The sequence below is a fragment of the Drosophila serrata genome, unplaced genomic scaffold (assembly GCF_035046125.1).
Source record: "Drosophila serrata isolate PLE 108 unplaced genomic scaffold, ASM3504612v1 contig_228, whole genome shotgun sequence".
Taxonomy (NCBI): Eukaryota; Metazoa; Arthropoda; class Insecta; order Diptera; family Drosophilidae; genus Drosophila; species Drosophila serrata.
In genome coordinates this window covers 1,068,718-1,092,338 of record NW_028257126.1, presented here as the reverse complement: position 1 = coordinate 1,092,338, position 23,621 = coordinate 1,068,718, and the positions used below count along the sequence as shown (strand labels likewise).

The 23,621-nt window shown below is 42.1% G+C and overlaps 2 protein-coding genes across 4 annotated transcripts; one reads left to right on the top strand and one right to left on the bottom strand.

The window, feature by feature from the left end:
* Positions 1-1,428: 1,428 nt before the first annotated feature.
* On the bottom strand, positions 1,429-21,425 carry plh (pasang lhamu). 2 transcript variants are annotated; one of them, XM_086829988.1, is made up of 5 exons: positions 21,236-21,343; positions 4,013-4,108; positions 3,644-3,880; positions 3,365-3,572; positions 1,429-1,936 (listed from the first exon to the last, which is right to left on the bottom strand). In XM_086829988.1, the coding sequence occupies exons 3-5, from the start codon at positions 3,793-3,795 to the stop codon at positions 1,715-1,717; spliced, it is 582 nt and encodes a 193-aa protein (XP_086686114.1). In that variant the 5' UTR covers positions 3,796-3,880; positions 4,013-4,108; positions 21,236-21,343; the 3' UTR covers positions 1,429-1,714. The 2 variants fall into 2 exon arrangements, with proteins under 2 accessions (XP_086686114.1, XP_020812895.1); XM_020957236.2 differs by lacking the exon at positions 4,013-4,108 and having other exon boundaries at positions 21,236-21,425.
* Positions 6,117-23,161, top strand: LOC110187897 (GTP-binding nuclear protein Ran-like). 2 transcript variants are annotated; one of them, XM_086829987.1, is made up of 3 exons: positions 6,117-10,350; positions 22,191-22,703; positions 22,765-23,161. In XM_086829987.1, exons 2-3 carry the CDS (start codon positions 22,269-22,271, stop codon positions 22,999-23,001), a joined length of 672 nt encoding a protein of 223 aa, XP_086686113.1. In that variant the 5' UTR covers positions 6,117-10,350; positions 22,191-22,268; the 3' UTR covers positions 23,002-23,161. The 2 variants fall into 2 exon arrangements, with proteins under 2 accessions (XP_086686113.1, XP_020813051.2); XM_020957392.2 differs by lacking the exon at positions 6,117-10,350 and having other exon boundaries at positions 21,768-22,703.
* The last annotated feature ends 460 nt before the right edge of the window (positions 23,162-23,621 follow it).

The window sequence follows — 23,621 nt, the reverse complement described above, 5'->3', positions numbered from 1 at the left end:
TCAAAGTTCCACGTTAACTTTTCCTCTTCCTTTCCCCACATTTTCAAATTTCGACATTAAGCACATTAGGCCTCTGTTCGAATATCTCTGAGGGTTACGAGATGGGAACCCTTCCGTCAGCGGCATTTCGTATTCAGCATTTAACTTGTCGTTAGGGTAAATTTATAAGCAGCAGAAACGTTAACGTCAAGCGGCTGCCGGCTGGCGGGTGTCGACTTTTCCCCCTCCAACTGCAATTTTCCACCTTTCCCCTGTTCATGCCGCTTCCCCTCCCTCCTTCCCCGGCTCCGGCATCATCGACAACAACATCGAAGGAGGACGAGGACGAGGACGAGGACGAGGACGAGGACGAGGACGAGGACGAAGACCGGCCACGCTTTATTATCTCCCCTTGGACGGCTTTTGTTTGCCGGGAACGCGACGCCGACTGCATTTCATTGAGCGTAATTCCGTTGCTAATGATTTTTGGCACACGTAGCGCTACTTTCGAAATTAATGCGCTATAAAGCAGCGGCATAAAGACCCCGGCAAGACACTGAGAAATGGGCGCAGGGCGGATAGGAAATTGGCCTGCCAGCCGACGCAGAATTAAATGAAACTCTTGTTTCAATTGTTTTTTTTTCCACAGTTCGGTTACACGGAGAAGAATGTTGTGAAATTAGATCAGTGACAGATATAACACAAACTTAAATATCCTTAAGAAATAGAATAATGCAGTATAATTTTTACATTCTATTACGCTATTTGCAGTGATTTGAGTAACTTTAGCACAATTAACCAACTTGACCAATATTTTGGCTTCTGTGCAGTGTAGCCCAGCCAAACCGCTCGTTTGGCCAGGAAGTGAGCCACGTTTTCCCGGACTGATAACAGAACCCACATGCGTTTTGGCTTCGGATGGGTGTTCTGGGCTTACTCTGCGGTTTCATTTTTCGCTCTGCATAAATTTCCATATTAATTCGCCTGATTATGGCCTCGTCATCGTCTGCGCCCTGTTCTGTGGCATTTTTGTCCAAATCCGAATACGAATGCGAATTTCCGAGTGCAGACCGCAGCTCGGCGATGATGTTTCTGTTTCAGAATAATCTAAATCGGCATTATTTATGCATTCAGTTCTCGCATTCAGCACGACCACTTAGCTCCCCCTGGTTTCTGCCCTTCCGACCAGTTCCACTTCAACGAGTCCGCAGATATTCAGACATATATATATAATATATAATATGCATAGATGTTGCGTATGCATTTTAATGGAACCCCATTCCCAGAGCGAAAGAAGCGCACAAATAATAAATATTAATTTTGATAAATGCTGATCCGGGTCAATTTATGCAACAAACTTTGCCAGTCACAGTTCGCCAAACTTGGCAAAGTTTTTTATTTGGAAATATTGTACCCCGGTATCTAGAAAAAACCGCTTCCCCTGAATTATTATTATTTTCTTTAATTTTATTAAAATCGAACTACTGCGGTTAACAATTTTATGGGAGTATATGATGGTTCTTTCAACTTCATTTTCAATATCTTAAGATTCTAAAACACTCCAGATTACTAAACTCAAACTATAATCATTGATATCAGGCATATCAACTTATTTATCAAATTTATACAATTTTCATAGAGCTCATAAAATAAAAATAAGTAAATTATACAAATTAGGTGAAATCACATTATCGGGAAACTGGCTGGGACTCCGTCTTACTACTCGGATCTGGACTCACATCTCCAGGAAGTGAATGTCAACGGCATGGTGGTCCACATCCACGTGCGGATGCAGTTGCAGGAACTTGACGTAGGCCAGGAAAGTGGTCCAGCACATGCTGAAGAAGGAGGTGAAGACGACCTGGTTCCGCGCCGGCACGAAGGCGAAGTTCACCGTCTGCACGCAGGGCCAATAAATAACGCCCACCTTGTAGGCGTCCAGGAATTTATCGCTGACCTGGGAACGAGAGGAGCATCGGTGTGGGGGAGGGGTGAGTGCGGTGACATAATACTAGGAGCTGGAAAATGCCGGAAAGTCCGGAAAATTGTAATTAAGTGCCAAGCGACCGATGCGGTGCGGGGAGACTTTTAAAATTTTATTTATTGCCCCGACTACTCTCTCTCTTTTTCTGGGGGCGCGGCGTTTTTGTTAATTCTGTTAATTAAAAGGTATCGCCATTGCTACGAAATTTTTACTTTTGCCAACATTTTTGCCCTCAACCAAGTGTGAATGTGTAAACGATATCCAGAGCTAAAAGTCAGCCGCAGGGTGAACTTTTCCATTTAAATTAAACAGTTTGATTGAATATGGAATATTGTGAAATGTAGGTAGGAAAATGCACGGATAATGCTCAGTGAACACGCCTTGGAAGATGTGTTATTTAAAACAATCTACATGTTAGATACAAAGAGAATGTTTTATGATCATTAGTATTCGTTACCAAAATATTTGAATGCTACGAAATCATCACAGTCTTCAGACCTTCTCCCACTGCGGGATCAGGGGGACAATATCTTCATCCTCAGTATATATAACTCTTTAACCAGAGCCAATCACATCGACCAGGGGCCAGTCAGGCCATAGATCTTCGGGGAACGCATGCAAAGCAAATGAGACGACGCACGTTTGACACAAATATATGGTAAAACATTTACATTTATCAAGATAAATGGTTTCTAATGATGTGGAAGTCAGCCGGGGGCCAGTCATCGAGCCGAACTCGAGCCCGGAGCGAAGTGCCCCGGACTATTCCAACGTATCTCAAAGTATGGCCGCAGAGCCAACAAATCAATGCTGACAACTCGGAGCGGAGGACCAGACGGAGAAATGGATATGGAGGCAGGGACGGAGGCTGGCGACAGACAGGTGATATTTATGCATGCTTACATTACAGCCGCAGTCGCAGATACAGATACGGAGGCCGATACAGATGCTGCGCCACGGAGAGACAGATACAAAGATACAGATACCGCCACGGTGTCGTGAGAAAATGGATTTCCGAAAACAAAACCCACACACCGAAACTGCGGCAAGAAGCCCGGTGGAAATCCGAGACCCAATTCCAAAATAAATACCACAAGTTGATATCGGATGGAAAACTGGCCACAAAGTAATGAGCACAACTGGGAGAAGGCAGGCTGCCTACAGGTATCTACAAAGATCAGTTTCCCTTTTTTATACTCTTTGCAGGGGGTTATTCAACACAATATTGCATCAAGACCATTGCTTTGTTATAACTTTGGTCAAATTCCTCCCGACTAGGGATCAATGAAAGGTTATTATAGATCTTTACTATTCCGGGATTCAATCTAGCATGACCTGGGTGGAGTTGACGGATTATTACCCGTCATAAAAAGGGGGTATTTAAATACTATAATCTAGTACCTCCCGCCTGGCCTCGGCATATGTGTTCCCCTCCATCAGGGTCATGAAGAAGAGGAAGGAACTGATGGCCATCGGATCGTATGCCGTCTGCTCGGTGATCGCCTTGCAGAACGATGACTTAATATCGGTGCGTGGCCACATGACTCCCGCCAGTCGAATCCACACATATATGGTTGGACCCATGAAAAAGAAACCGAATAAGCTGAACCTGCAGAGGGAAAGAGAAGCATGACGGGGCCAATTAGCCATCAAATCGGACCAAGATCGATGGGATACAACCTGAGACACTTCATCCAGTCGTACGTTCGGAATGTCTTCTTCTCGATCAGAGTTTGCTCGATGAGGGATCCGCAGGGCCAGAGGGTGCCATATGATATCATGCCCCGAATGATTTTGTATTTGTTTGTAAAATTCACAATATTACGAAACATTTTCACAGCTCTCGAATGCTAATCTGCCGAATGCCAGTCCCAGTCCCAGTCCCAGTTCCACTTCCACAAAAGTACTGCAAGCGCGCTGAAAGAGAAATTGTTGTCGGATCAATAAGGCTGGGCTCGCTTGGGTTAGCTTTATTCCCGCGGAAACTCTGCCAGCTCAGTGCCATATTTGTCTTGGCGGATTTCACTTTTGCCAAGACCTCGGCCTTACCTCATTTGACACAGAAAATGTGCTCAAAAATTATGCCTAACGTTAGTCACACAGCTGAGGTTAAGTCGGTCAAATTTGTTGAAGACTCTTGCGAATCTATAATAATTCAGAGTTTATATAAATTTAAATTCCGTTTCAGAGGTCTATCTTAAGTTATGCTAATATAATTTGTAGTATAAAGAAATATGTATATTTGCCCATGACGAATACTTATGGATTGCATATTTGAACAACTTAATGTGATTTATGTATTTTATTGCTTATTTGATTTCTCTTTGAACAAATTACGATTAACTCTGACTATACTTTTATTAAATTATTGATTTGATTAAGGTTACCAATGAGAAATCACTTGTACTCGAGCACCTAAAGTGATTTGTTTCCTTGACTTTGTACAGTAATACACACCTACTTTAATTGGCTTAAATATTGAAAACCTAATTAAGATGTTCCTAGTTAAGAAGTAGAATTTCCAATTTAAAAAAAATCTATAATTACATCCTACAAATGTGTAATATATTCTCCTCCAATCCCCTTGAGTGGCAGAATACTTTTCACACCCTGGTGGAGTTGAGAGTGGACCCGGCACTTGTCCCAGTTGTAGTGGCCCGCAGTATTTGCCCTCAACTGAAGGCCACTTAAATGGAATTTTCTGTCCCAGTGCCAGACTTAAACCTCAAGCCAATTGCAAATAAGTGTCAGGCACGAAGACACTTGCACAGCTGACACATTTTCGCCGCTCCTCCGACCATCTGATGGATGGACGGATGGGCTGGATCTGGAAGGCAGAGGGTGGTGTGGCCACCATCCCGTAACACATGTCAGGTATTATTATCGGGGAGCGAACTACAAACGAAACACAAACATAAATTTAATTGCCAAGAATGCTGCTAGCCAAACAAATGTCGAAATAATGTCGGGCCACGGCAAAAGATTTATCATATTCACTCGACTGTCATAAAAAGCAATTAGGCCCAGGCGAAAGATACAAGCCCGGCAGTCCCGAAATGTAATAAAAAAACAACAACAAGATACACTCTTACCAGAAGGGGCGGAAGAGAAAGAAGAAAGAAACGATGTGTGATTTGAAGTTGTTTCTGGTTTTCAGTTTCGCTTAATGAGTGTGCCGCACAAAAAGCCGCTTCAAGGGGGAGCGATTAAAGATTCCACTTACAAATGCGGCACGTCGGGGTTGCCGTTGCTTCTGGTTATGCACTCGAAAAAATTAAATTTAACTTCTACTGGCTAGTTGATAAATCATACACATATTCATACCGAGTCCTTCAGAATGAACACATTATATGGAGACATGTTTTTATACCCTTGCAGGGTATTATATTTTCAGTTAGACATTTGCAACGCAGTGAAGGTGGCACCTCCGACCAAATAAAGTATATAAATTCTTGATTAACAGCCGAATCGATCTAGCCATGTCCGTCTGTCCGTTTCTACGAAAACTAGACTCTCAGTTTTGAATCTATCTGAATGAAACTTTTTAGTTAGTCTTCTATATACTCTCACTCGTATATATGTCGGGACGGGATCGAACGACTATATCATATAGCTGCCATAGGAATGTTCGGAAATTTTTAAAAAAAAAATAAAAAATTATAACAATTTCAGTTTTCAACAAATTTAAATCAAATTTGAGATATAGCCATTTCATATTATTCTGCAATTTAGTGTAAGATTTTATGAAAATCGGAATACTATATCATATAGGTAGCATACAAACGATCGTTAGATGTGGAGAAAAAATGCAAATCTGTGAATGTAAAACTGGAAATATAATATGTATAGGTGAATGAAATGAAAGCTGGTATTACTTCATTGTTTTTTAACACAAATATATATAATTTATATCGAAGTTCTGCAAGGGTATATAAAGTTCGGCGTGCCGAAGTTAGCTTCCTTTCTTGTTAAGTATTAGATCAGACGAAATATAATCTTTATACCTTCTAAACGATCTGAATTTAAAATTGTGTATGTATTGTTTCGCACTTTGCACCTAACTACCGTATATATCCTTAATATTTCCTGATATTCCTAAACTAATTTTAGTTTTAGATAGTAAGAAAATATGAATGTGAAATTTAAATTTTTTTCAGTGTCTCCTTGCCTTTGTAATTAGTAAGCCCGCACACCAGCCAAGCCCTTTGGATAGAAACGGAAGCGGAGGGCCGAGTCGAGTCCCGTCCAGGGCAGTGGAAACCGAGTGCGGGTCCCCGGAGCAGTTGGCCTGTTAAGCCGGGCAGGTTCACTTTGAAGGGCACTCGTCAGCAGAAGCATAAAGAAGGAACGATACGATCCACCAACATCCCAGTCCCAGTCCCGGTCCCGAAAACAGGCGACCCGGCAATTTGAGTTGGTGCGAAAAGTCTGGCTCATGGCAACTGGCGGCCCTTGTTTTTGCCGTCTGTTGCATATTTTCACAAGTAATTAACATGTACACGATGTTGTCCTTGTCCCGGCCGAGCCGGGGATCCGGCCGGCACTACACTACACTATACACACTGTATGGTGTGTGCCAAGAGCAACTGTCCAAACAGGCCCCAGTCTGTCCTGTTTGTTGTTTATCAGCGGTGCCGTAACAAACGCTGCCTCCACATTAATTTGCATTATTTTCACATTTAAATTTTAAACGAATGCAGTCCGCAGAAGTTGCACTGCGCAGGTAAAGGACGCCAGGTGGACCAGGTAATTGTTTGACCACCTTCGGTCTCATGACTTGGATAATTTCTGTTCTAATGGTTTTCAATGGCCACGAACGGCCATTGTCTTAATTCTGCCTAATCAGGCCTCAATATTAATTGGATCGGCATTGAATTGCCTGCTCAAATTGGCTTAAGTGAAGCAAGAGGATTAAGCCCTGTTTATGTATACAATGCAATACAATATTGTTTACATATAAGTATGTTGCCATTAAGTTTAGAGAAACAATACTTAATGGAATAATAGGATTGAGAGCACTTTTACTGTATCATTTTTCTTGTAGAGTATTGTTTAAAATATAAAAACAGGAAATTTCACAATGATCGAAGTATTATTTCAATTAATATTACGGCAGACTTTTCAAGAAACTAAATTTTAACTGTGTTCTCTGATTCTGAAAGAGTTCATATTAATGAGCATATTTCTCTTGTAGAGGAGCTTATTTACTCATCAGGTTTGTCTTATTAATGTTTTTTTATCCTAAATCTTAACAATTTTATTAAATATTATACTTATATGATACAAATAACAAAGGTTAAGATATTAGTGATACTGCTGCAAATAAGTTTTGATTAAAAAGATCATGTTCAACATGATTGCACCTCTTTCATTTACCTTGGAACTTGGGGAACTATAAAAATTGTGGCCTTCACAAATATTTATGCCAGTTCTTACAACTAAATATTTAACATAGTTTATGGGCGGAAAACTTATTTGGCGGCGGAGATGGAGATGCTGCCCCCATTTGGCCCATTTAGCTCGCAGTTGATGATAAATTTCGCAATGCGGCCCCAGGCGAATGTGCAATAAAATGCTCCCCATGCAACAAACGTTGCAACATAAATTAAAGCGCAAAATGTTTATTTACGCCGTGGCCAGGCGGTGGCAACAGCGGGCCACTTGGGGCTGAGGGGGGAATGGACGCACGGGGAGGAGGGAAATCATGCCCGGCTGTTTCCTGCGCAACATTTGCATTTTGACGCCGTTTTACGCATGATGTGAAGAGCTACGGCTACGGCCAACTCAACTCGGCTTATCAGCCAAACGAAATCAAAACGGGCCCAGATGAAGTCGGAGGAGTTGGCGGCTGCCACAGCAGCGGGGGTGGGGCAGGAGGAGGGCCGGTGCACAGCCCGCAGCATCTTGCAACATTTTGTTTTAATTTCGCACTCTTGGAAAGTGGCAGCCGCCACTCGAACGGGCTTTTGATGTTGGCCAAGTGAATTGCCATGGCGTGGAACCAGGGGCGGAGCATGGAGCCGACACAGAGGCAGGGACAGACAACGAACCCAGCTGTTACCTAAGAAATGGTGGCCACCTCGTTCCCCAAAGTCACCTGAAGTAAGCAAATATACTAGTCCAAATAATAGACTAAGAAATAAAAGTACTTTTTGTAGATTGATAAAAGCTTAAATACATACCATAATTTTCAAATTAAAGAATTCTACATTTATTTCAACACAATTTTCATTTATCAGCTAGCCCTCTAGATAGACATTTATATATATTTTTTATTTAATATTTTATTGCTCTTCTTTTTCATTTCCTTTCGGAACGGAACTGGCAACATTTCATTTAATTTAATTCTCCTGAGCTGGCCCGGATTCTGTACAATTTTTGCCTTATTTTAGGGAGAAGCAAATGGCGGAGAAAAATATGGGGATACGCTTTCCACAGAGAGCGTTGGGTGTATTAAATATGATTATTGACTTTCCCGCACTGCTCTGCTTTCAACTTCTTCAATTGAATTTGATTCCGATGCCCATTCCCCATGCCCCGCCCGAAAAAACTTCACACTTGGTTGTATTTCTCCGGTTGTTAACATCACGAGGGCCTACATCAAAGGCCATTGCCTAAGAGACGACGCTAATTGTATCTGTGTCTGCCAGTATCCGTATCTGCAGCACTGCTCGTATCTGTGCTTGTATCTGTTATTGTATCTGTATCTGAAGGTGCGAGTTCTGATTGCATTCGCTCTGTCAAGCACACGGGAACAAGAGCGTTTTATTTGGTTTCAAGTTATATAGTATGTTAGTGGGTTCCAACACCTCCGACTCTCCTCGGAATCGTTCTTTTGACTTTTGTTTATTGAACTTTGGCTGACTGATAGCAGGGGGGATGGTCGGTGGATGGGACTCGAAATTGTGTTTTCTGAACATATTGAAACATGTGTATTTGATGCCGCCTGATGCGGGCTGTTTGTTCTCAGCGCCCTGCACCATGATTTGATTTATTTGTACACAACTTTATGATATTTACATGTCTGCATCTGAATGGAGGCGGGTGGTTTGATCAGGGGAGGCACATGCGATCTGTGCCATAACTGTAAGTAAATAATAGGATCCGACACATTTTTTATTAATGTCGAGTGGGTTTGATTGAGGGGATTAGCTGTTGCACCTTTTCATTCCCAAAGGACTGGCAAAAAACTTGATTAGGAAACGAGAATTGATGTATAATATGTAAAGAGATCATAAACACATACAGCAACCAAAAAAATGAACCCTGGACTCAGATGGATATACATATTATTTAAGAAACCATCTAAGGATTGTAATTATAAACAGAAGTGGGAAAATTCCATGTTCTACCTCTTTCATATGTTTCCCATCCAGGCATTTAAATATCTTTATTCTTTTTGCAACTTTAGTAATTGGTGGCAATTATCAAGAGTGCCTTGAGTACCTTCCCATCCTCAGTTTGTGGTCCCATAAACTCCACTGTTTATTATTCCGTCCAGGCGTCTGGGCCTGGTCAACTTCCTCTCGCTTCCCGTTTTACAAGCGTTTCGTTACTCTCATAATTACACTTCATTTGGGATGGGCGCCATTAGCTGCCCGACCCCAATCCCAATCCCGATCAGATCCCGTCCCGATTCCCGATTCCCGATCCCAATCGAGTGCAATCATCGAGGAAGCCCTCCTCCCGGACGGGGCTTATCTATCGCCGCTCATCGGCAGTTCTTGGGGGCTGAAGGCCTGCCATTATCAATTCATGTCCCGTCATAATTAATAAGGCTCGGGTGGAAAGCGAGCCGGGGCGGAGGGAAGGGCAACACGCAAGACGGCAATCAGTTGGCATTGTGTCGGGTCCCTGGGTCCTCGGACGTGGGATATGGAGTAAGGAGTGCGGGATCTGGGTGCGACCTTATCGGGCAACAGCTGCCGATCCAATAAAGCAACTCTCCCCCTCCGTTGCCTTTGACTTTGGCCATGTTTGCCGTTTGCCGTTTGCTGTTTGCTCAAGCGCTCCTGGGCCAATTACAGCTTCCTGTTGTGCGAATTTCCTTTGCTCCCCTGTTTGGTTTTTTCTTTTTTTTTGTGCTACACAGTCAGAAATATTACTTTATTTCTTAACAAAGGTATTATCTTCCCTTATGTTGAAATAAATTAATGGATAACATCTGAAGGGTTTTTATTCGAGTTTCAAGTATATGCATACATTCTCTACTTTCTTCAAAGCTGAAACTTAACACATCTCTTTCTGCCTGTGGAGGTTGTGTATTGAATATGTCTTAAATTTTAACCCACCTACGACCCCTTCCATTTGGGAAGAATAAAAACATCACACACGCTCAATTTCAAGTGTCGAAATATCTGACAGCTGAAATAATAGAATGGAAATGGGTGCGTATCTCTTTCGTTTCTTTTCTCTACACAACGTTCCCTCGGGGCCCAGCGGTAACTAAAGTTTTAAAATAAACACCACTGGCAAACAATTTATGAAATCATTTTCGCATTAAAAAATGCGAGGCCAAGGCAACGAGAAGAGGGAAACATATAATGTAATAACGGACAGCGGCACACATGCTGGCCGGAGAGCAAAAACAATTGCAATTGCAGGCAATTTACTTGATTTTCTCATTCCGCAATTTCCCACTTTTTATTATTTTTCTGAAGTCACTGTCAGAGGGTGAGTTTTTGAAGCCGCCCGAGCGTGCCGAAGAACAAGGGAATCCAATTTCGATAGAATTTGATTGTCAACCAAAATAACGAGGAAGCCCGTTAAAGTGTGACTGCATCAGAGGGGAAAGCATTTTGAATAGTGTTGTAAGAGCAGCTATTTTTGGGAAAACAAAGGTTACCTAAATGGATTTACTGATAAAACAAACAATACGCATTTTTTAACTGCAGATATCACTGAACCCCCATTGAATTTAACTGTGTAAAGTACAAAGTTACTGTCAGGGTCTAAACATAAGTAGTTCTAGTACAAAGATCTAATAAAGAAGAGGTACTTTAAAGAGTGATTTTAATACCTTTAATACCAACGACTTAACATATACATTTTCAATATTTGTGTAAGCTACAATTTGGAAACCCCTGCTTTTGGCAACACTGCTTCCAGGCAGGTCACTCTCCGAGTCGGACAGAAGGCCAGACCGACAGAAAGACAGACGGACGGAGGGAAAGGTCGACATATTGCCTGGGAGACCATTGAAATTAGAGGCAGCGGAACCAGAAGCAGAACCAGAACCGCTCGAGTTCATCGGCTCATAAATACTTGGATTGCCCATCCAACGCACAAGTGTCAATTGCAGCTGACACGACAACGCCGCGGCGGCAGCTCTCGGTTATTAGTTGGCCATCAAACGTGTATGACACTTTAGTTGGTTTCTGTCGCTGTCGGTCGCCCCGTCTCTTTCTTCGCTTATGCGGGCGTCTCTTTCTAGTCAGTTTGGGCTGACAGTTGCTCCAAATTGACGTTTGGTGTTCGTGGCCACCAGGGGGAGGAGAGGGAATGTCACAAAAGAGTGCGAAATGATAAATTCTTTAAATTTCAATTCAATAAGAATCAAGAGATACCCAAAATTGAGACAATGTTGGAAAGAATAGGTACACATTGCGAAAGAATTTGGTTTACTTTACAAACATTCCTACTTGTAACTAAAAGCATTTGTTTAGAGAGTTATTTATCCTTTTGGGATTTTTAATTATATTTTTCTGAAATGAGTACAAGAAAGTCATTCCTACGCATAAGTATTCCTCCCTTCAAGTATCTTGATTGACAATTTGAATTTGTTAAGTGCGTCCCATTGACTCACTTTCATCCGAATTCCTCCGAGATGGCGACCCTGAGAGGTCTGTCAACCGCAGTTAAACCTCTACCTGCGTCCATAGATCGCACACTCGCATCTATTCAGGTTCAGGGCACACAGCCATCAATCCACACCATGGAACCCAGCCCACCCATCTCCGGACTCCGGATCCGGACAACTGACATTAATTCACGGGACTCTCGGAGCGAGGGCAGCGCCTACGTTAGGTGGAAACCCCGTGGGGTTACATTGAACCCCGTCGTAAAGCAGTAAAACAGTAAAAAGCTGTGCCCAAATTTAGCGCCCGGTTCAGTGCACTTTGCGTGTGTGCGCCCGAGTGGATTTCGTCTAGAAAAAATAAATATAAATAAATAAATGCCAACACAACTGTCAATTATGGTCGGTAGTGCTCGCCGGGATCGAGGCGAACTGAGGCCGTACATCCACAACAAACACAACAATAGATAGATGCCAGTATGTAGATATTTTATATAAACAGCAGCAGTTCAATTTGTTGATTCGCCGCCCGCTCGTCGGCCTGCTTGGATTTCGATTGATGGCGACGTAGGACGCGGACAGGGACCGGGACCGGGACAGGGACAGGGACGCCCATTGACGGAGCCACATGCGGAGGCACACAAACTAAGTCCATACACTGAGCGAAGGCGATGCAGTAGATCGAAATCAATCTATTGAAAAATTAACACATTTTTTTCTTATTCTATATTGTTGTCATAAATGTTGCGAATAATAATTGACATATTTATGATATTGAATTATAATATACAACATGAGAAGAAGGGGTCAAGGATAAATTCATCGTTTTAGGGATCTACTCCCCCTCGTATTTGAGGTTAGCAAACATGATAGATATAAATTTAATATATATTTGTTGAGAGTTTTTTAACCATAAAGGTTAACAATCTTATATTTGTATAGTTCTTCAAAATAAATTACTTTGCAAATAAATTTTAAACAAAACTTAAAGTAGATAATAAATTCAATAATGTTTTCGAGTGGAATAAAGATATTAATGTTGAATAGGGTTTCTGTTTCCTTTTTTATTCACAACTATAGTTTTCTCGCAGTGTATGTACATACGAAAATACGGAATGCAACGTCAAAGTCATTTGTCACGCGCCGGGAACAACAACGACCACGAGCGATATCAATGAGCGAACAATGAACCAGGCGGGCAAACATACCTCCCCCTCTGCCCCACCCCTGCCTGGCCTTGCCATGCCCACCCCCTTGCAGATCCCCCTCCCGCTGCCCCTGGCACCTTGCCACCGCCTGCACTACAGTGCTGCCATCGAACCTGAACCGCACAAAAATAAAAATTGAGCACACACTAAATCAACAATTACAAGATAAGCAAACGACCAACGGCAAGAGCTCAGCACACTCGGAGTTCGAGTATCAAACAGTTCGGCACATCTGCGCCTCAAATGTCAGATCAGATGGCGAAGGCTTTACGAACTTCCGCAATTATTTACAGTGTCCCATTAAGTGCAGCGTTTCTATGCCCGCCTCATTTCATTTCGGCTCGTCACCAAACTAGCGCGGCACTTGGAATTAGTTGGACAAAGGAAAAGGAACAGGAAAGGAAAGGGTGCAGCCAGTTGTGGACGACCAGCAACGTACCCCGAACATGGAAACCTCAGAACCCCGAACCCCTGGCAACATCCCAAGCAGTGGCGTTTCAGGGTTTGTTAGAAGGGTTTTTTTTACCAAGTTCAACTAGTTTTAGCCTCTACAAAATTCTTTCTTTTCGGAGAATTTTAATAAATGCTTGTACATTGCGTACTGAGAAAACTTCTCTAAACAAAAAACCCAAAATCCCCCTGCCTACGCCTCTGATCCCTGAAAAGCAACCATCCATCCATGAGCCAACTTCAGGCAGTTTGTAATTTCATGCACTTAAACTCGCATTATGTTCCTCCCTCCCTGGATTGTTTTTTCTCCTGCGTTCTGTTAATTCGGTTGTTTGTCTGATTTTCTTTTTTCCCATTTTGGGGTTATTGTTTTTTTTTGTTTTCGAGCTTCGTGTCTTTTTTCGGTACGTCATCGTTTCCTTGTTTCTTTTTATCCCTTGCCTGGCAACCTTAGGCGCTCGCCGGGCTTGTATTTATATTTTGTATCTCTCTCTCTGTGCAATTTGAGGTGTAGTCATTACCCCGGTCGGAAGGGAAAAGGGGAGTGGCTGACCGACTGCGTGCCGTGTTCGTAATTACATTGATGGCGCGCAGCGCACGGACTTTGTCTGCTGGCCCTCTCAAATTATAAGTACGGGCAGTCGGTGCATTTATGGGCGCAGTTACCCGACTCTCCGATCCGATGCCCGATCCCCAAACCGCTTCCGTTCCTCGATTGCGCTTCCCTGGCGTTCTGTGGGGTATTTAGTCGGGGGTCACTCACTATTATTAACCGCTTATCAATCAGGCGAAGTACGTATTTTCAAGATGCGCTCCTAATGAGCTGAACTTAATAAAGGGTCCACTCTGGCTCTAATGATAATGATTACAAAATATAATCATTAAAAGTTATCGGGAAAAGGGGTGAACTTTAAATTGGTTACTATCATCGGTTCAAGCTGAAGTCTGAAGTTTGTTTCATTATTAAATTGATTCACTGTCTGGTATGTGGTACTCTGTAGATAACTCATGAATTACACATACATAGTACCCGTAGGGTAAATATATTATTGATTGGATGTACCCACCATCCCAGCACCAACTTGCTTAACATTCTCTTAGCAACATTTGTCTTCATTTTTGTGTTGAGAAACATGCTCTTGGCAACATTTGGCTTTATTCATCAACCTTTACTTCTGCCTTCCGTCCTGTCTTATTCAAGTTTTCTATTTAAATTCGAGAGTAATTAGACAAAATGAATTATCCGAAGTGCTTTATTAATTCCACCATCAAGATATCGGGTATCTCTTTGATGGTTACTCTCGACAGAAGATTTCCTACTTCTTATAAATGTAGCTACTGTTCACTCTGTGTCAACGAATTAGTGTTTCCTTTAACGTTATTTTACTCAAAAAATGAACACAATTTGCGTCATGAATGTTAACTGTTTGATTCAAAGTACAAATAGTTGAAATAATTAACGACGCTCGTCCAACCCTAATTTTTGAAATTCCACAGATCCACATTGTTGTCTTTGCAGCGCACAACATACATATTTCTCCCTGCACAATTTTCCACCGCCCCGAAATATCCGCTTGAGGTGACCCATTTCGGTTGCACAGTGCCTGCCATTTAGCATTCACCATTTGCCATTCAGCATTGTGCCAGCTTAACCTCATTTCGAAGGCAAATGCTAAAGAATTACATTAAACCCCGAGTGGCAAGCCGAAATGCAAACGCAAAATCAAAGAGAAGAAAATTAACATGAAGTGAATTTCGAAAGGGGGAATAGACACGGACGGGCCGGGCCCCGGGGGGAAAATGCCGGGGGCGATGTGAAATTTTGGCAAAGAGTCGGGCACGTGCTTATAGCGCAGAAATTTGGAAACTTTTTGTATTTCCTCAGAGACCCAAAGAGACAGCTAGACGACATGGACGTGACGGACCAAGACCGGCGGACAGACTGACGTACAGACAGACGGACAGACGGACAGACGGACAGGCGGACAGACGGATAGGCAGTCGACGTAATCATGAGGCAATTTCTTCTGGGTCCGGCTGGCAACTGCAATTTGTAGTCAGCATTTTCTTGGCCCGGTTCTGTGGGCCAACTCGACTCGACTCGAATCACCTCCCGAATTAACCCCCGAGTTGTTTTGGGACAGCTCATTTCGAGTGTTTTTCCGGTGACCCACTACTAGAGGAGCTTCCACTCTACCCACTTGAGCTGCAGAAATACTAATATTTTCCTTGGGCTTTTCTTTGGCCAATAAATCATGTGGCACATTGGTTCTGCTCTGCTCTGCTCTTCCCTCGAACATTTGCCCTCAGTTCCGATTCGCTGGTTTGACATACGCAATTTAAATAAAAAATTAGCGCATATTTTGCGTTTTGCTTTGCAAGTGCCCAAATACTATAAAAAGTTGTATATTTACACTGCAAACAAGAGGAATATCAACAGAAAAGTTATGAAGTGTCTTTGCATTAAGTCAAGACTGAATAATGTTTTAAATACATTTACTTTTGTCATGTCACGAGTGAGTGTCTTTATATTTAACCTAGTTCGAAAAGAAAATACAGCTCTGAGGGTTCAGTTACCTACATTTCTCTCGGTGTATATAGCAAACCCCCATGTGATGTGTAGATTCATTCAATTTATTACTTGGCATATTTTTTGCCGCTGCTTTGTTTTTTCTGCTGCCTCAAATAAATAATGCCTGGAGCTGTGCAAGCGGGTCGATTAATATAAATCAACGCCCGACAGTGTCGTCCAAGGGTGAAGAAGTTGAGCGGGGGAACGGGCACGGTTACGGGGAAATGGGGGCCTTGCCTGCTGACTTTTCCTTTGTGGCTTTAATGAAAGTAATTTATTAAGTAATTTCTAAGCTTTTAGTCGTGACGCTCACTGTTGAGAGTTTAATTAATTGGTTTTCATATTAAACGACCCGCCCAGGCCCCAATGAATTATGGATGAGAAGGTAAGTAGCAATCGATATTGAGATTGCGATTCAATATTGCACAACATCGGGCGATGAAAAAACCCACTTGCCCAGCCCTGCCCTTTGTACTTCGGGGCCCGGATCGAAAACGGAAACTGTAATCCGCCGTGAAATGGATCTGATGGATTAATAAACATTTCGCGGTAATTAATTCCGAGTATTATTTAAGTCCCCATTTAAAATGCAGATGAGTGTGCTACACGTTCATTCGCACGCAGCGGGGAACTTCTCAATGGGATTGCTTATTCACAGGAAATTCTGATTCCAGAGTTTTGAGATCTCAGGAAATAATGCTACAGAGTATTTATAAGGAGCGAAGAATCATTTACAATCAGTTCAAAGGTTAAATAATCCTAAATTTGTATTATACTGGTCTTAGAAACCTAGGAAGGTGATGATCAATTGTCGTATTAATGATCTTCGATTTGTATCAAAGCAAAAGAAGTCAATCGATTATATAAAATGTATATCATTCTTGATTTCATTATTTTTCATCACTTAATATAAGCTTCTTAAAGTTGTGAAAGGCACATTCTCTCAAGTGTTTAGCCTTCCTTCGGGCGCAGATTTTCTGCTGAAGTCGGGAGAGCTCTCAAAGTATTAGGACAAAGTCGATGCGAGTGCTGCTGCTGCCGTGGAAATTGCGACAATCTTGCCGGGGTCTAAGGCTGCTGCCACATGGTCGGAGCGTGGGGGTTACAACCCCGCCAGCCCCTTGTGTGTAAGATACATTTGTATCCTTCAGTGCTGCAACTGCAAATGCAACTACATCGGATGTGCGCGCACGAAACGTGCTTTCCCAATGGCCAAAAGCCAAAGCAACACGAAAGCCAGACGGCAGACGGCAGACAATGAAAACTAAAGCCAGGCAAAGAGGCGAAAAGAAAAGCACAGGCAGAAAAACTGCAACCGAAAATAAATAAAAATGTTTCAAAGAAAACTGTCAAGATTTGCATTTATCGTCGCTGGCGTCGTGGGCCAAGAAATTGCACATGCGATAAAAGTGGCTGGTTGCTGCGAAGTCTGGTTTCTGGTATCTGCTAGTTGCTGGTTGCTATTCGGTATCTCTTGTCCCGTGGATACGGGCAAATGTATGTATCTGTATCTGCACTTGGCCATAGATAGCTTAGCTGGCATTTGCTTAATTTGCATATCGCTTTGGAGCGGTGCGGCGTCTCAGCAGAAAAATATTTGAGAATTTGCACTTTAATTGCACCTAAATCACCATCAGCTCGGACAACATTAATTGACTCTGCAGATACAGACACAGATGCAGATACAGATACATGATACTGGCGCTCTGACTGGCGGACTGATTGGACTGGGCTCTCCTGCCCTCATTATGCATTTGTTTCCTATTAATTTAATTAGTCGGCATTTTGCGGTTGTGCAATCCGCTTGCTATTTGCATTTTCCAGATCCCTAAAAGAGGCCCAGCCCAGCCCAGTCCAGCCCCATTATTGCTCAATGGCAACGAGATTAAATAGAAATGTTTTATTTCCGTCACTCTCCACCGCATCCTCCCGCACCCTCAATTTCCGATGTTGCAATTCAAATACGGGTTTAATTTTGTGTTTGGTTTTCAGGCGGTTTTGTGCGGAATATTCCATATGCTAAATAAATTAAAATTTTAATTTTATTTCCCACATGTACATTGTGTGTGCTTGCTGAACTTGATGTGGCCACGATAAATATAAATGTAGCATTGTCTGCTGCAAAAATTACGGTATTAAATCAACAAACTACTTTAATGTTTAATGTGGTTTAATGTTTTTTTAGTATACGTTTGGCGTCGGAGGATACATAAATAAATAGTTATTTTATTATTTACATGATGTACAATTAAAATATGCATTCATTTGTTGTTGATTTCATTCATAATATATATTAATTGCCTATACACAGAATTTTCCACCGCTATAAAACTTATCCCTGAAAGCTCATAAACGATGAATGAAATGTAAAAAAAACCTATCTAATTGACTGGAATTCTCTCAGTAATATTCTTTTATGAGGAAAATGGCCAGAATTTGGCATTCAGGGAAATTGTGTAACGGCTGATAGCTTTCCAAATATATGTTAAATTATACACAGAGAACCGCCCGCAGAAAGAGTTGAATTCCATTTGTGTGTTCAATCGTAATCGTAAATTTCTGGAAAATTCAAATGCGGAGAGGTTGCCCCTGGCCGCTCACCTCCCACCACCCCCGAAAACCCCCCTCAATCTATTCGGTTTACAATTCAATTTAAATGTAATTTCCCCTTTTGCTAAATTGTAAAATGCCAACACATGCGAACGGAAGGCATGACGAGGCAGTTAGAAAGGGACGGCCTCAATCGACTGTCGCATTCCTAAACGCAATGCCACGCCCCCTCACGCACACCCACACACACGCACACACACACTCAGTGGCCGTAAAACACATGTAAATGATAGTGCACGTCATAATATTTCATTTGACACACGGTAGAAAATCGTTTTACACTTTTGGCATAAATTGACGAAATAAATCATGTTTGCGACACGTGATTGGCGACCCAAAACAGAGAGGGGATGTGGGGTTAGGGGCTTTAGGGGCTAAAAGAGGGGTCCAATGGCCACGGGCGGCGAATCTGGTGTAAAGGGGGTGCCGGAAAAGTGAGCACGAGAAATTACACACGGCGACGAAGGCTGCCTCGGAAAATGTACGAGAGATACTCTTTACAAGTGTGGTCATTTCTATTTTTGTTTTAACTATACATACATTTAGATATAAATGGTACTTAAATATAAATTAACAAATATAAGGATCAAAGGAAAAGGCTGTCTTAAAATTCAATGATTCAGTGACACATGTCCTCACAATTGATATTCTTAATCTTGTTTTACTTTTTGTGTCTAACAAAAATATATATTTTTCTCTATTAAATTTGAAATTTTAGAAATCATTTATGTAAGGGGATTTACTCTTTGTTGTTGTTGTGAAGCAAGGTAATGTGTGTGTTTGCTTCCAATGCGATTTTGTTTGCATTTCAATGCAATTTCGTTTTGGCCGTGCAACGTGGCGAATGCGCAATGTTACATTGCATTCGCGCAGGCAAACACGCTCGTATTTCAGCGAAATTCGAAATGCACCTTTTTTGTTGTTGCGCAAAGAAAGTGCCAAATGGTTGCAATATAAATTTTATAATTTAATTACGCCTTTGACATTCTCACCTTCCCGTTGCTAGCCGGTATATGTTGGCCATTTGACCATTTTGGCCAATAAGACGGGCAATGTGGCGTTGACTGATTGAATTGCGGTCTGCGTCAATTGTCTTTTACGTGCCAGTGTGTGCGCCTTTTTAATTTGCCATCACAAAAATCAGTAAATTGCATTTCGATTGTGATTCGGGTTTGATGAATTGCCAGAGACGAGTGTCGCGAATTGAAACCAAATCACTTGGCCAACGGAGGGGCTGGGAGGGCTCTCAATTATTTTGACCGACTCGATTGAATTTCTAATGACTCAAAGGGGTATTAAATGCGCATTAAGAGGAGTCACATCGCCAGCCGCCTCTGCCCATGGGGCACACTCACTTATCGATGTTCAACTAACCACATTAGCTTAATGATTTCGCCGAGTATCCCAGTCCCAGTCCCAGTGCCATTCCCAGTCCCATTCCCAGTCCGAGTCCAAGTCCAAGTCCCCATCATCATCATCATCATTGTCAGCACTTAAATGCAGGCTTCATTTGCTTAATTGCATGGCAAATGTTGCCGTGATTAATGTGACAGGGATTGGGAATGGAACTTCACCCGAACGGGGACTCTTGCCTACGCACAAACACTCCAAAGACACTCGAAAAGCCGCACAAAAATTACAAAAAAAAGAAACTTGAAAAGCGAAGACAAGCAATCAACATAAACCTGTTCTTTATCAATGCTTTTCGCTTTGCATAAACTCGAATGGAAAATGAAAAGGCTGCTCGGAGTGTGGAAATAATTTTAGCCTTAGAGTTACTCTCGCTTTTACACTAAAAAAAGAGTCAATTTTTGTCTATACTTCTTTTTAAAAATGTAATAAAAATAATACTTCAAGAACTTAATAATATTTGTATAAAATAAATCAAATAAAGGTAAAGAAATTGATGTGGAATATTCCTTAATCTCGGAATATCTAGAATATTTTGTAATATACTAATAGCTATTAGGGTTATTTTTCGGAATTCAAATGGAAAAGTAATTATTTTCTGGTCTCTGAACTTTATTCATTGACCCAATTTCCCGCTGTGCAGTCATCTGCCTTGGCTATAAGCCACAAGTAGATCGCCAACATCTTATGCCGCATCCATTCACAATATTCCCATTTATTCATTCGCTTTACCGCAGTTTGCCCGAGATTAGCGGAAGTCAGAATGTTCGCTGGGAGCAATGTGGAGCAAGGCTTCTACACCATGGCGATGGAGATGGTGATGGTGATGACGATGGTGACCCACTTGCCGACCGAATGACAGGCAGTAAACACACACACACAGAAGAGCGCCCCCTTTTGGGCGGAAACCCCTTTTGACTGTGGCACACAGAGCCACTGTCTGTCCTCGCCCGCAGCTCATATCAGACATTACGTATACGCCACCTTGCCCCGCAAAGGCGACTTGATGATTGCGTCGCCTGAAATTATTTATAGACGCGTTAAATGAGCAATTTGCTTCCGACAAAACGCACATTTGAACTTTGAAAAGGCACGGTTATAAATAATCGAGTGGCAATTAGCGATTTGCAATTGCGACTCGGTCTCTCAGGGTCCGAGACATTCGCAATTGGAAATTCGCAATTGCATTTCGCAAACTTATGCAAGCTGCCATCGTTTGTCATTACCCGATGATTTCCGCGAAAATTCCCCGCACTCCGGATCCTTGGCAATAATTTGTACGAAATGCCCGCGACGATACGCGAGGCGTTTGGCTCAGCAAAGAAATAAAAACTAATTGCAGTGATTGCAAATTGCCAGATTTCAATGTCAATGGCGGCCAAGAAGAGAGTGAGCATTCGATGGCCAACGGCCAGTAGCCAGTTGCCAGTTGCCAGCGTCATCGTCATCATCATTAGTGAGCGCCCGAATGATTCTGCAGACACAGAGATGCAGAGATCTGCATCCTCGTGTCTCTCGGCGGAATGCATCTCTGCGGTTGCCAATCAATAATTTGCCTGGTGAATGCCTCCGCTGGCCGTAATTGTGTTCTGGCCTCTGCCGCTCTTTTTGTGCAATTTTCATTCATTGCATTTGGCAAGCCACTGCCAATAAGTTGGCTTCTTTCTACCTCACTACACAGAGAGAAAACCAAACATACTGATTATAATGCCTATATGCATTAAATGCTGTATAATAAGGTGTCTGTAACTGTTTTATTAATTCTCCATAAAATACTATAGAATAATTAGAATTAAAAATAGTACAAAATACAAAAAGTTGGTTTCCCAAGACCTTTAAATTCGGACTTTAATTTTCTATATTGTATGTTCTTAAAGTTAACAAAATTAATTGGATTTTTGATAATTGTTCTGCTAGAAGTTATGGTAAATTGAAACCATTAGTCTAAAGAGTTACAACATAATGTTATATAAGTAGTAGTATTGTATAAAAATGGATGGTATTGGTTTTTTATTATAAATAGAACGAAAATATAAATATATTTATTTAGATTTACTTTTAGAATGCTAAGATTTAAATAAACTGATTTTCCCTTGGTTTTAATAATGTATATTTTCCTAAACGCGTTTTTGGGTGAGTATTTAATAATTAATAATTTAATAATTAATTTTTTTAATACAGCAGTATCAGAGTAAAATGCCAAATGTTGACATATTGTTTCTGACGCGACAAGGATACATTTGATTTTGTCAGAAAACTATGGCTCAAGAAGGACAGGATATACCCACATTCAAGTGTTTGCTGGTCGGTGATGGCCTTACAGGAAAGACGACATTCGTCAAGCGACACATGACCGGCGAGTTCGAGAAGAATTATGTGGCCACTCGTGACGTTGAGGTGCATCCTCTGATCTTCCACACAAATCGCGGTGCCATCCGCTTCAACATCTGGGACACCTCTGGCAAGGAGAATTTCAAAGGCCTGCACGACACGAGCTGCGTCCTGGCCCAGTGTGCCATCATCATATTCGATGTCACATCGCTCGTCTCCTACAAGAACGTGCCCCGTTGGTATCGCAATGTCGCCCGCGTCTGGGAGAATATACCGATCGTTCTCTGTGGCAACAAGATCGACATTAAGGAGCGCAGGGTTAGTGCGAAGAGAATTGACTTTCATCGCAAGAATAAGTTGCAGGTGAGAGTATCTGATTGAGTTTGCATCTCCGGAAGCTAATTTTGATTTCTATCGGATGCAGTACTTCGATATTTCCGCCAAATTGTATTACAACATTGATAAACCATTTCTTTGGCTGGCTGGCAAGCTGATGGGTGATCCTAAGCTGAAATTTGCCGCGACCCCAGCTCTACTGCCGCCAGAGATGAAGGTAGACAAGGATTGGAAGCTGCAGGCCGAGCGTTCCTTGCAGGAGGCCCAGACGATTGCCCTGCCCGACGAGGATGATGACATGCACGGTAGCCAGCTACATCCATGAGAAGCATCCTCCGCCACGATAATAGGAAGAGGAGGGCCACTCGCAGGAGAGTGTAAATAAACTATGATAAAACACACATATTTTAAAAGTCTCTCCTCGACAAGTGTTACATCATCATACAATCTATAATATCATGCAAGAAGCATTTTGAACAATGAAATATTGATACATCTCTGGGGATTTGGCTTTCAGTGTTCGAAGAACGGCTGCAGGCACGGCTTATGGCATCGGCAGCTTCTATATACCATTTAATTGCACGTTTTGGCCAGCACAACAGCCGTGACAGCAGCAACAGCGGCAACATCAGCCGCAATGACAATGCCAGACACAAAATAACCAAAGGCAAGTTTTTGTGGTTTCTGGCAGGTCGCTTTTCAGCTTGCTGGGTTTTGTCTCCTCCTCGGTTCTTCAACTTGGCCAAGTCGGGGCCATAGAAAATGTCTATATTATACGAAATTCGTCTGTCATTAAAGCGGAAGATCGGTGCGGAGGGGCACTGGGCCGGAGAGAATGGGCCGTAATGAGTTTGTGGTTAGACTGAATCCGCCGCAGAGCACGATGTACAAGTACTCATATTTATATTTGTTCTCGTGCAATTTGCAGCCATACAATGTTGCCTG